Below are 13,568 nucleotides of genomic sequence, written 5' to 3' on the forward strand. Positions count from 1 at the left end.
TTGATATCTATGGAATGTAAGGGTTCAAACGGAACCCCCTGAAGAACTGAAAGAACTAAATTTAGACTCCAAGGAGGAGTCAAGGGTCTGTAAACAGGTTTGATTCTGACCAAAGCCTGTACAAAAGCTTGTACCTCTGGCACAGCTGCCAGTCGTTTGCATAACAAGACAGATAAAGCAGAAATCTGTCCTTTTAGAGAACTCGCTGACAATCCCTTATCCAAACCTTCTTGGAGAAAGGAGAGGATCTTAGGAATTTTAATCTTACTCCAGGAGAATCCCTTGGATTCACACCAACAGATATATCTTTTCCATATTTTATGGTAAATCTTTCTAGACACAGGTTTTCTGGCTTGGACCAGAGTATCTATCACTGAATCTGAAAACCCACGCTTGGATAAAATCAAACGTTCAATTTCCAAGCAGTCAGCTGCAGAGAAATTAGATTTGGATGTTCGAATGGACCTTGTACTAGAAGATCCTGTCTCAAAGGTAGCTTCCATGGTGGAGCCGATGACATATTCACCAGGTCTGCATACCAAGTCCTGCGCGGCCACGCAGGAGCTATCAGAACCACCGAGGCCTTCTCCTGTTTGATCCTGGCTACAAGCCTGGGAAGGAGAGGGAACGGTGGAAACGCATAAGCTAGGTTGAACGACCAAGGCGCCACTAATGCATCCACTAGAGTGGCCTTGGGATCCCTGGATCTGGATCCGTAGCAAGGAACCTTGAAGTTCTGACGAGACGCCATCAGATCCATGTCTGGAATGCCCCATAATTGAGTCAACTGGGCAAACACCTCCGGGTGGAGTTCCCACTCCCCCGGATAGAAAATCTGACGACTCAGATAATCCGCCTCCCAGTTGTCTACTCCTGGGATGTGGATTGCAGCTAGGTGGTAGGAGTGATCCTCCGCCCATTTGATGATCTTGGATACCTTTCTCATCGCCAAAGGAACTCCTTGTTCCTCCCTGATGGTTGATGTAAGCTATAGTCGTCATGTTATCTGACTGGAATCTTATGTATCCGGCCTTCGCTAGATGAGGCCAAGCCCGGAGAGCATTGAATATCGCTCTCAGTTCCAGGATGTTGATCGGGAGAAGAGACTCTTCCCGAGACCATAAACCCTGAGTTTTCAGGGAATCCCAGACCGCGCCCCAGCCTGATAGACTGGCGTCGGTCGTGACAATGACCCACTTTGGTCTGCAGAAACTCATTCCCTGAGACAGGTGATCCTGTCTACTGGAGCATGCACAGTTGTAATGGTCTTAGATGAATTTGAGCAAAAGGAACTATGTCCATTGCTGCAACCATCAACCCTACTACTTTCATGCACTGAGCTATGGAAGGCTGCAGAATAGAGAGAAGAACTTGACAAGCGTTTAGAAGCTTTGACTTTCTGACTTCTGTCAGGAAGATCTTCATTTCAAAAGAATCTATTATTGTTCCCAAAAAGGGAACTCTTGTCGACGGAGACAGGGAACTCTTTTCTACGTTCACCTTCCACCCGTGAAATCTGAGAAAGGCTAGAACAATGTCTGTATGAGCCTTTGCCTTGGAAAGAGACGACGCTTGAATTAGAATGTCGTCCAGATAAGGTGCCACTGCAATGCCCCTTGGTCTTAGAACCGCTAGAAGGGACCCGAGCACCTTTGTGAAAATTCTGGGAGCAGTGGCTAGTCCGAATGGGAGAGCCACGAACTGATAATGTTTGTCCAGAAAGGCAAACCTTAGGAACTGATGATGATCTTTGTGGATAGGAATATGTAGATACGCATCCTTTAAATCCACGGTAGTCATATATTGACCTGGATTGTAGGTAAATTGTTTGAATAATTTCCATTTTGAACGATGGAACTCTGAGAAATTTGTTTAGAATTTTTAAATCCAGAATTGGTCTGAAAGTTCCCTCTTTTTTCGGAACTACAGATTTGAGTAAAAACCCCTGACCTTGTTCCACAGTTGGAACTGGGTGTATCACTCCCATCTTTAACAGGTCTTCTACACAATGTAAGAATGCCTGTCTACTTATTTGGTTTGAAGATAAGTGAGAAATGTGGAACCTTCCCCTTGGGGGTAGTTCCTTGAATTCTAGAAGATAACCCTGAGAGACTATTTCTAGTGTCCAGGGATCCTGAACATCTCTTGCCCAAGCCTGAGCAAAGAGAGAGAGTCTGCCCCCTACTAGATCCGGTCCCGGATCAGGGGCTACCCCTTCATGCTGTCTTGGTAGCAGCAGCAGGCTTCTTGGCCTGTTTACCCTTATTCCAGCCTTGCATTGGTTTCCAAGCTAGTTTAGTCTGGGAAGCGTTACCCTCTTGTCTAGAGGCTGCCGAGTTAGAAGCCGGTCCGTTCCTGAAATTGCGAAAGGAACGAAAATTGGACTTATTCTTAGCCTTGAAAGGCCCATCCTGTGGGAGGGCATGGCCCTTTCCCTCAGTGATGTCTGAAATAATTTCTTTCAATTCTGGCCCAAAAAGGGTCTTACCTTTGAAAGGGATATTAAGCAATTTTGTCTTGGAAGATACATCCGCCGACCAAGGCTTTAGCCAGAGCGCTCTGCGCGCCCCAATTGCAAACCCTGAATTTTTTGCCGCTAATCTCGCTAACTGCAAAGCGGCGTCTAAAATAAAGGAATTAGCTAACTTAAGTGCGTGAATTCTGTCCATGACTTCCTCATACGGAGTCTCCCTACTGAGCGACTTTTCCAGTTCCTCGAACCAGAACCACGCCGCTGTAGTGACAGGAATAATGCACGAAATAGGTTGAAGGAGGTAACCTTGCTGTACAAAAATCTTTTTAAGCAAACCCTCCAATTTTTTTATCCATAGGATCTTTGAAAGCACAATTGTCCTCAATGGGAATGGTCGTGCGTTTGGCTAGTGTAGAAACCGCCCACTCGACCTTAGGGACTGTTTGCCATATGTCCTTCCTGAGGTCGACCATAGGGAACAATTTCTTAAATATAGGAGGAGGGACAAAAGGTATGCCTGGCTTCTCCCACTCCTTATTCACTATGTCCGCCACCCGTTTAGGTATCGGAAAGGCATCAGGGTGCACCGGGACCTCTAGGAACTTGTCCATCTTGCACAAGTTTTCTGGGATGACCAGATTGTCACAATCATCCAGAGTAGATAGCACCTCCTTAAGTAATGCGCGGAGATGCTCCGATTTAAATTTTAATGTCACAACATCAGGTTCTGCCTGCTGAGAAATTCTTCCTGTATCAGAAATTTCTCCATCTGACAAACCCTCCCTCACTGCCACTTCAGACTGGTGTGAGGGTATGACAGAAAAATTATCATCAGCGCCCTCCTGCTCTACAGTGTTTAAAACAGAGCAATCGCGCTTTCTCTGAAATGCTGGCATTTTGGATAAAATATTAGCTATGGAGTTATCCATTACTGCCGTCAATTGTTGCATAGTAACAAGCATTGGCGCGCTAGAAGTACTAGGGGTCGCCTGCGCGGGCATAACTGGTATAGACACAGAAGGAGAAGATGTAGAACTCTCTCTACTTCCTTCATCTGAGTAATCATTCTGGGCAACCTTACTATTTGTGACAATACTGTCCTTACTGTGTTTGGACGCTATGGCACAATCATCACATATATTTGAAGGGGGAACCACATTGGCTTCCATACATACAGAACATGATCTATCTGAAGGTACAGACATGTTAAACAGGCTTAAACTGGTTAATAAAGTACAAAAACCGTTTCTGTCTCTTTAAATATTAAACAGGGCACACTTTATTACTGAATATGTGAAAAACTATGAAGGAATTATCCAATCTTTACCAAATTTTCACCACAGTGTCTTAATGCATTCAAAGTATTGCACCCCAATTTTCAAGCTGTTAACCCTTAAAATGTGGAAACCGGAGCCGTTTGCAATTTTAACCCCACTACAGTCCCAGCCACAGCCTTTGTTGTGACTTTAACTATCCCAGGGGGGTATTTCAAGCCCTCTAGGAACGTTTTCAGTGGACACCAGACCCTCTCACATGCATCTGCATGCACTGTACTTAAAAGAAACTGTGCAATAATGGCGTGAAAATGAGGCTCTGCCTAATACAGTGAAAGGCCCTTCCTGACTGGGAAGGTGTCTAAATTAGTGCCTGGCAATAAAAACGTTCCCCAAATAATAAAAGTGTGAAATCCACTTCAAACTTTAAATAAAAACTTAAATAAACAATCTATTTAGCCCTTAAGAGTGTCCACCAGTTAATAGCCCATAATAAGCCCTTTATTCTTTCTAAGTCTAAGAAAATGGCTTACCGATCCCCATGAGGGAAAAATGACAGCCTTCCAGCATTACACAGTCTTGTTAGAAAATGGCTAGTCATACCTTGAGCAGAAAAGTCTGCAAACTGTTCCCCCCAACTGAAGTTCTCTCATCTCACCAGTCCTGTGTGGGAACAGCAATCGATTTTAGTTACTGCTGCTAAAATCATACTCCTCTTTTAAACAGAACTCTTCATCTCTTTCTGTTTCAGAGTAAATAGTACATACCAGCACTATTTTAAAATAACAAACTCTTGATAGAAGAAATAAAAAACTACAACTAACACCACAAACTCCTCACCATCCCGGTGGAGATGCTACTTGTTCAGAGCGGCAAGGAGAATGACTGGGGGGCGGAGCCAGAGGGGGAGCTATATGGACAGCTCTTGCTGTGTGCTCTCCTTGCCTTTCCCTGTAGGGGAGGAGAATATCCCACAAGTAATGGATGACGCCGTGGACCGGACACACCAATATTGGAGAAATTTGTTTAGTCTACTACGAGTACAAAATAACACATCATCATAACTGCCGCTAAGAGAGACAATCCGCAATCGGTAGTAGGCTTAGGCTACGGGCTGTTTTTGACTTTCAAAATATAGCAAAATGTAATATATCAGTAATCGACTAATGCCGTACTAGTCGAACAATGAGAGACTGATCGATTAATCGATTAGTCAACTAGTCTAACTCAGCCCTACAAATTACCATAAATGATTGTACTGTAATACTTGATAGCAAAGGCTGCTTATGCAACTTAGGCTGATACTTCTGCATAAAATATGCTACAATGACCATAGTAAAGAGTAAGTGAACATTTTTCAATACATTTTTGATTGGCACCAGGTCACATTGTTGATAGCATAAAGAGAGCAATTACTAGACATATTGATTAGTACAGGGCCAGGCTAGATAAAATGTCTAAATATGTAGAATTTGTAATGACAAGTTGCTAAGATATTTTGTTTAAAATCTGTGTCCATTGGAAGTAAATATAGATAGACAATATACTGTTACATATACAGCAATAGTTCCTATGTGAAAAATACTTTAGATTTGAATTCCCAACACATGGAAGGACAATAGATTAATATATTAACAGAATTATTATATGTGAAATGCACCAGTAACTGATGTGATGGTGTATGGCTCCCTCTAGAGACAGCTGGGGGTTATGATGTGTGTGGGTTTTCCCCCCTTATTTTTTCTCCTGTTCTCCGCTTTTTCTTTTTCTTTTCATTTTTATGTGTTAACTACTAGGGATTTATTTATTTTTGTTGTCTTGTATCTTTGAGTAAGATGGTATAATTGTGTTTAAATGTTAAGTAGTGCTTTGTATAAAAATATTAATCATTTTGGATACTTTTTTTTATATAAATTAAGGAGTTTGGAGTTTCTTTTTTTTTGGCGATTAGTAATAGTTTATGTAAATATTTATCATACAAAAAAAAGGAGTTTAACTATACTGTTGTTGATATAAGGCAGAGAGATTTATGCTGTCAAATACATTTGTTTATTCAGAGTTTATGAAGAACAAATTCTAACAGTTTGGAAATGGAGTCTTTAGGGTTCACTCCAATCCACCAGAGCAGCTTTGTGAATTGCATATTTAAGTTTCAAATTAAAGGCCATTCAAAACCAATAGAAATCAGTATTTATGTTTCTCTATGATATTTCCCCCCCACACCTATCTCCAGTTTTACTATTCACATACTACCCATTAAAAACACTAACTGTATTCCAATCCATCGAAAACTATTTCCAAATGGGTTTACTGATGTTTGCAGCGCTCTTATTTATAAAGCAGTTAACTATTTTCTATGCTACATTTAAACAGTAACAGTGCACAATCACTAACAAGAACACAACTGTAAGATTATCGTTTTTAAAATGTATTTAGGCAAGCAGCTAATGAGAATGAATTGCACTGAAAGCTACTGCAGTAACAATCTCTCAGACAAAATGGGCACTCGATTACTCAATTACACTGAGGATTTCTACTAAGGCAGATATATTGAGTTAGACTCGTGGATGGGAAAATCCAGAATTATCAGAGTTAAATTACAAGAAAAATAGGGATAACTTAGATTGCAAAGTTTTTTTTTTTTATTATGCCAGCCAGTGTTGCATGACACATTAAAGGGTCAGTAAAGTCATAATTATTAGACAATCGTAATTTAAACAACTTTGCAAATGACTTATATTTTTTTAATTTGCTTCCTTCTCTTGTTATCCTTTGCTGAAAAGTTTATCTCAGAAAGCTCAGGAGCAGCAAAGAACCTAGGTGGTTCCATATATCTATACCGATTGTCATTGGCTCACCCATTTGTTCAGTTAGAAAACAGTAGTGTACTGCTGCTCCTTCAACAAATGATACCAAAAGAAGGAAGAAAATTTGATAATAGAACTAAACTGGAAAGTTGTTTAAACTTGTATGTTCTACCTAAATCATGAAAGACATTTTCTGGGTTTCATGTCCCTTTAAGAAAACTTATTTTTTGGTATATAAAAAAAGAAAAACAATTCAGCTGCAAAAACATTTACATTAAGCTAGTGGATATTCAGATAGAGCATGCAATTTTAAACAACTTTCCCATTTCCTTCTGTTATCAAATTTGCTTTGTTCTCATGGTATCTTTTATTGAAGAGAAACTAGCTAGGCTCAGGCGTGTGTACTGTATGGCAGCAGTGTTTTGCAACATTATTTGTAGCTTTGTTTTACAATGTTGCAAAACACTGCTGCCATAGAGTACACACTCCTGAGCCTACTTAGTTTTACTCATCAATTAAAGATACAAAAAGAACAAAGCAAATTTGATAACAGAAGTAAATTAGAAAGTTGTTTAAAATTGCATGCTCTATCTGAATCATGAAAGTTTAAGTTTGACTTTATTGTCCCTTTAAGAATTGCACAAAGTTATTAAAAGAAAATTTGAGAACTGCATAAACAGACATAAAAATGCAAAAAAAAAATGTGCTGTGTTGTCGCATTTTATTATTTCACTATTGCTTACATATAACTAAATAACTCAGCAAGAGGGTTAAACATGGTTAAAATTAGTTCCGGACCAGCAATGTGCTACTTGGACCTAGCGTAAAGTGACATGAAACTCAGATTTTTTTTTTCCTTTTATTATTTAGATAGAGCATGCAATTTTAGTCAACTTTATAATTTACTTCTATTATGAAATGTTCTTAGTTCTCTTGGTAGCTTTTGTTGAAAACCACGGATGGGAAGCTCAGAAGGGTGCACGTGTCTGGAGAAGTATAAGGCAGCAGTTTGCAAGAACGTTATTTCCAGCCATCTTGTTCTCGAGACAACTACCTAGGTATCTCTTCAACAAAGAATGCCATGGAAATTAAGCAAATTTGATAATAGAACTAAATTGGAAACTTTATTATTATTGTATGCTTTGTTTAAATCACAAAATAAATTAGAAATATGCTAGCTCACTGTATTGCATCACTGTTTCTAAGCCTATCTAGGTATGCTTTTCAAGAAAGGATTCCAAAAGAACAAAGTAAATTTGATAAATAAATTGAAGTCTCTTAACGACCACAATGTACCCTGACGGCAAGACCACGCTATGAGAAATGCAACCCCCCCAGAAAGACCAGTGACTGGTCATTAAGGGGTTAAAGGGGCAATGTATTCAGGCAAGCAGTAAAGAGTTCTATGTATTTAAAGCAAATTCAGGAACACCCTTTAAAAAGAGCTTGGTTCTGGTAAAATGGATTATGGATTATTGGAAACACATTAAGAGAGAGAAGTGTTTACAATATGCGGTTCCTTTAACCCCTTAATGACAGAGGACGTACCAGGTACGTCCTGCAAAAACTGTCAATTAATGACCAAAGACGTACCTAGTACGTCCTCTGTGAAAATGAGCGCTGGAAGCGATTGCCATCGCTTCCAGCTGCTCTCAGGGTATTGCAGTGATGCCTTGATATTGAGGCATCACTGCAATACCCTTTTTTACACATGTGGCCCTCTCTGCACCGGCCATTGATGATGCTGATTGTTGGTTGGTGTGAGCAGCAGCAGGGAGGCGTGTGGGCAGCCTATCAGTGGTTGATATCCGGATCCTGTGGGAGGGGGGGTGGCGTGCGCCAAATATTTACCAAGTATCAAGTGTGAATGAGATGAGAAGGAGGGAGTGGGAGGGGGGACATCACTATTTGGCAACGGATCTGGGGGGGCAGCTACACTACAGAAAATGTATTTTTAAAATAAAAATGATTAAAAATAGTCTTTCAACAAACTGGGTACTGGCAAACAGCTGCCAGTACCCAAGATGGCAGTAACTAGGTAGAGGGGGATGGTTATAGAGCTGTTGGGGAATCCAACATTGCAGAATAACTGTAAAACTAAAAAATAAAAGCCTTTTATATTAGTACTGGCAGAGTTTCTGCCAGTACTTAAGATGGTGGTGACAATTGTGGGGTGGGGGAGGGAGGCTTATCTCTACACTAAAGCTAAATTAACCCCTTAACTGCTGGGCATAATACAAGTGTGGTGCGTAGCTGCATTTTGCTGCCTTCTAATTCCAAAAAAGCAATGCCAAAGCCATATATGTCTGCTATTTCTGAACAAAGGGGATCCCAGAGAAGCATTTACAAACATTTGTGCTATGATTGCTCTAACTGTTTGTAAATAATTTCAGTGAAAAAACCTAAAGTTGTGAAAAAGTGAAAGATTTTTTTTTTTTTTTTTTTTTTTAAATCGCATTTGCTGGTGAAATGGTGGCATGAAATATACCAAAATGGGCCTAGATCAATACTTTGGGTTGTCTACTACACTACAGCTAAAATTAACGCTACAAGCTCTCTAATTAACCCCTTCACTGCTGGGCATAATACATGTGAGGCGCGCAGCAGCATTTTGCGGCCTTCTAATTACCAAAAAGTAATGCCAAAGCCATAAAAGTCTGCTATTTCTCAACAAAGGGGATCCCAGAGAAGCATTTACAACCATTTGTGCCATAATTGCACAAGCTGTTTGTAAATAATATCAGTGAGAAACCTAAAGTTTGTGAAAAAGTGAACAATTTTTTGTTATTTCACCGCATTTGGCGGTGAAATGGTGGCATGAAATATACCAAAATGGGCCTAGATCAATACTTTGGGCTGTCCACTAAAAAAAAAAATACATGTGAAGGGTTATTCAGGGATCCCTGACAGATTTCAGTGTTCCAATGTAACTAGCGCTAATTTTGAAAAAAAAAAATTGTTTTGAAATACCAAAGCTCTACTCGTACTTATTGCCCTATAACTTGCAAAAAAAAAAAGCAAAGAACATGTAAACATTGGGTATTTCTAAACTCAGGACAAAATTTAGAAACTATTTAGCATGGGTCTTTTTTGGTGGTTGTGGATGTGTAACAGATTTGGGGGGTCAAAGTTAGAAAAAGTGTGGTTTTTTTCAAAAAATTTTCATCATATTTTATAATTTTTTTATAGTAAATTATAAGATATGATAAAAATAATGAGATCTTTAGAAAGTCCATTTAATGGCAAGAAAAACGGTATATAATATGTGTGGGTACAGTAAATGAGTAAGAGGAAAATTACAGCTAAACACAAACACAGCAGAAATTTAAAATATAGCCCTGGTCCCAAACTGTCAACAAATGTAAAATTGGTCTGCTCACTAAGGGGTTAATATTCATTCTCTATCAGAACCACAAAAGTTTAATTTATACTTTTGACACTTTAAACCGCACTTCTATTTTATAAAATGTTCGTGTTTTACTAATAGCTACTACTATATTTACATAGCGATTTAAGAAGATGTAATCATTGCAAAATAATATAAAGTGTGAGAAAATGTCCCATCAAAAAGTAAAAAGTGTGCAGTTGTCCCTTGAGGTGTGAATATTGCCAGCCTTGTATAAGAATTATTGGCTATTGCGGTAACCATCTATATAAAATTCACAATTACATATTTATACAACCACAGCAAGGCGTCACACTATAAGCAACACTAGACACATATTGCAAATCATTATATTGGCGTTATCTTATTACCATTAATCAGCAGACACTGAAACGCGTGTCAGTTGTTTTATGGCCAAACATACACAAGTAATCAAAGGCAACTGTCAATAAACGCAAAATAAGTATACACTGCTGTCAAATTTGGTAGCTCGATTGTAATGTCTATATATTGACCCAAAGCTTACCCTGTATTAGGCTTCTGTTTCGTATGACCACGGACATAACCCAGCAAATACCGGGTTGCTCCGTACACTCCTCTGTACTTCGGATAACTCAAGGGCGCAGACATGCTAGAAACGGGAAACTTCCGGTCACCAAAACTGAATTCGCCATTTTTGTATAGGGAATCTAGTTTTACATTTTTTTAGGTCCTCGGCTTTTCCTGTATTGTTGCGGCTTCAAGTATAATCATTAATAAAATTTAATAGAAACGCATAAACGTATACTATTAGTACAAAACCAATACGTTCGTATTTCAATTCAAATGAAAAAAAAAAACATGTTTAATTTCCGCTTATTAAAATTGGTTTAATAAGAGATCAAGTTCAACCCTTATTGTGCATTTCACGCCATCTAGTGGACAGTTATAGTAAAGTAAAATTGGACTGTAAACACCAGAATTTTTGTTGTTTTAAAAGATAATCCCTTAAAGGGACAGTCAAGTCCAAATAAAACTTTCATTTTTCAAATAGGACATGTAATTTTAAACAACTTTCCATTTTACTTTTATCAACAATTTTGCTTTGTTCTCTTGGTATTCTAGTTGAAAGCAAACCTAGGAAGGCCATATGATAATTTCTAAGCCCTTGAAGGCCGCCTCTATTTTATTTACTTTTCACAGCAGGGGAGAGCAAGCTCATGTAGGCCATATAGATAGCATTGTGATCACGCTTGTGGCTAGTGGCAGACACTGCACTAATTGGATAAAATGCAAGTCAATAGATAATAACTAAAAGTCATGTGATTAGGGGAGGTCAGAAGATGCTTAGATACAAATTAGTCACAGAAGTAAAAAGTGTAGTAATATAACAGTGTTGGTTTTGCAAAACTGGGGAATGGGTAATAAAGGGATTATCTATCTTTTTAAACAACAAAAATTCTGGTGTTGACTGTCCCTTTAATTACCCATTCCCCAGTTTTCCATAACCAACACAGTTATAATAATACACGTTTTACCTCTGTAATTACCTGGTATTTGAGCCTCTGCAGACTGCCCCCTTATTTCAGTTCTTTTGACAGATCTGCATTTTAGCCAATTGGTGCTCATTCCACAGTAAATTCACGTGCATGAGATCAATGTTATCTATATGAAACACATGAACTAATGCCATCAAGTGGTGAAAAACTGTCAAAATGCATTTAGATTAGAGGCGGCCTTCAAGGTCTAAGAAATTAGCATATGAACCTCCTAGGTTTAGCTTTTAATTAAGAATACCAAGAGAAAAAAGCAAAATTGTTGATAAAAGTAAATTGGAAAGTTGTTTAAAATTACATGCCCTATTTGAATCATGAAAGTTTTTTTTTTTACTTGACTGTCCCTTTAATAACACTGGAATTTCCTTGGTTTAAGATTTTTGTGAGTTTTTATATGTTCAACTTTTAGTACATATTTTACCCATAAATTATTTACATAGGTCTTGAAAAAATCATTTTAAAACATTTTCTTAACTATTTATTCACAAACTTTTATTGGAGAGGAGAGAGGAAAAGAAACAATAAATAGAAAAACAACCCAGATTAATTCGACAAGGGGTTTTCAAAGACATAGGCAGTGGACCTCCCCACTGACAAAATTTAAAATAAAGCATAATAGATGTAACTTTATTTTTTTCTCTTTAAAGAGAATTGTAATATGTATATTTAATTTGGGAAATTTACAAGAACTGGTTCTTGACAATGGCATGGAAAGACCACAAATCCATTAAATTACTAGTGGGAATTCAACTCCTGGCCACCAGGTGTAGTCAAAGAACACCCCAGCAAAGCTTCAAATATCCTCCCACTACCCACAATCCCCAGTCATTCTTTGCCTTTGTGACAATAGATTCTGAGGAGGTTAATTTTAGATTTAAACTTAGAGCATCTCTGTTTACTTTTGAATGAGGTTTAAGCTACCGGTACTTTGGATGACTCTGAAACTGCTGCAGAGGCTCCTAAAAGGCTAATAAACTGAATAGAGTTTTTAATGTCAAACCTAAATCTGTGGAGGTTTCTCCTGTTCCAGATCGCAGGTCTGACATTATATCTCACGAATGGATGAAACCGGATGTTCCTTTTAACCCGTCTCCTGTGTTTAAAAATATCTTTCCTGTGGCTGATTCAGTGCAAGATCTGTGGCGCACTGTTCCTAGAGTAGAGGGCGCTATATCTACCTTAGATAACTACTATTCCTCTTGGTGATAGTTCCACTTTTAGAGACCATATGGATAAGAAACTGGAGGGTTATTTAAGAAAGATGATTCTTAATCATGGTTTGCAGTGGCAACCAGTTGCTGGTATTGCGATAGTTACTGGTGCAGCCTTTTATTGGTGTGACTCTTTGTCTGATCTAATTTCAGAGGAGACTACTATAGAGGAGATCCAGGATTGGATCAAGGCTCTAAAGCTGGCTAATACTTTTATCTGTGATGCCAGTATGCAAGTTGTTAGGCTGGGAGCCAAGATTTCTAGTTTTGCGATACTAGCCTGCAGAGCCCTTTGGTTAAAATCTTGGTCTGCGGATGTAACTTCTAAATCCAAGCTTCTGTCTCTACCTTTTAAGGGTAAGACTTTATTTGGTCCTGGTTTGGCAGAGATCATTTCCACGGTTACTGGTGGAAAGGGAGTTTTTTTACCACAGGATAAGAAGAATAGACCCAAGGGGCGTTCTCCCTCTAGTTCAGGAGGGTCAGTTTATGACCACTATAGACCTAAAGGATGTGTATCTTCATGTGCCTATCCACAGGGAACATTTCAAGTTCCTGAGGTTCACTTTTTTGGATCAACAATTCTATTTTGTAGCCCTGCTTTCGGCCTTGCCACTGCTCCTAGAATCTTAAGAAGGTTCTAGGGGCTCTTTTGACTGTGGCCAGATATCTAGGGATTGCGGTGGCTCCTTACCTGGATGATATCTTGGTCCAGGCGCCATCTTTTCAGTTCGCAAGATCCCATACATATTCTCTGTTAGCTGTTAGCTAAGTACCAGGGTATGTTTTCTGGGGACAATCTTAGACTCAGTATCTATGAAGATTATTTTGACAAAGGTCAGAAAATTCAAGCTTCTGGAGGCCTGTCGTTCTCTTCAGTCCT

At 38.9% G+C, this 13,568-nt stretch overlaps 1 protein-coding gene across 1 annotated transcript in view; it reads right to left on the reverse strand.

Moving 5' to 3' along the window:
• Window positions 1-10,623, reverse strand: part of MRPL18 (mitochondrial ribosomal protein L18) — a 34,057-nt gene extending 23,434 nt beyond the window's left edge. Inside the window, exon 1 of the mRNA XM_053717406.1 lies at window positions 10,466-10,623. Within this exon, the coding sequence (XP_053573381.1) occupies window positions 10,466-10,502 (37 nt within the window). The 5' untranslated portion in view covers window positions 10,503-10,623. The remainder of the gene's footprint in view (window positions 1-10,465) is intronic.
• Between the last annotated feature and the right edge of the window lie 2,945 nt (window positions 10,624-13,568).

This window comes from Bombina bombina, chromosome 6 (assembly GCF_027579735.1).
Source record: "Bombina bombina isolate aBomBom1 chromosome 6, aBomBom1.pri, whole genome shotgun sequence".
NCBI lineage: Eukaryota > Metazoa > Chordata > Amphibia > Anura > Bombinatoridae > Bombina > Bombina bombina.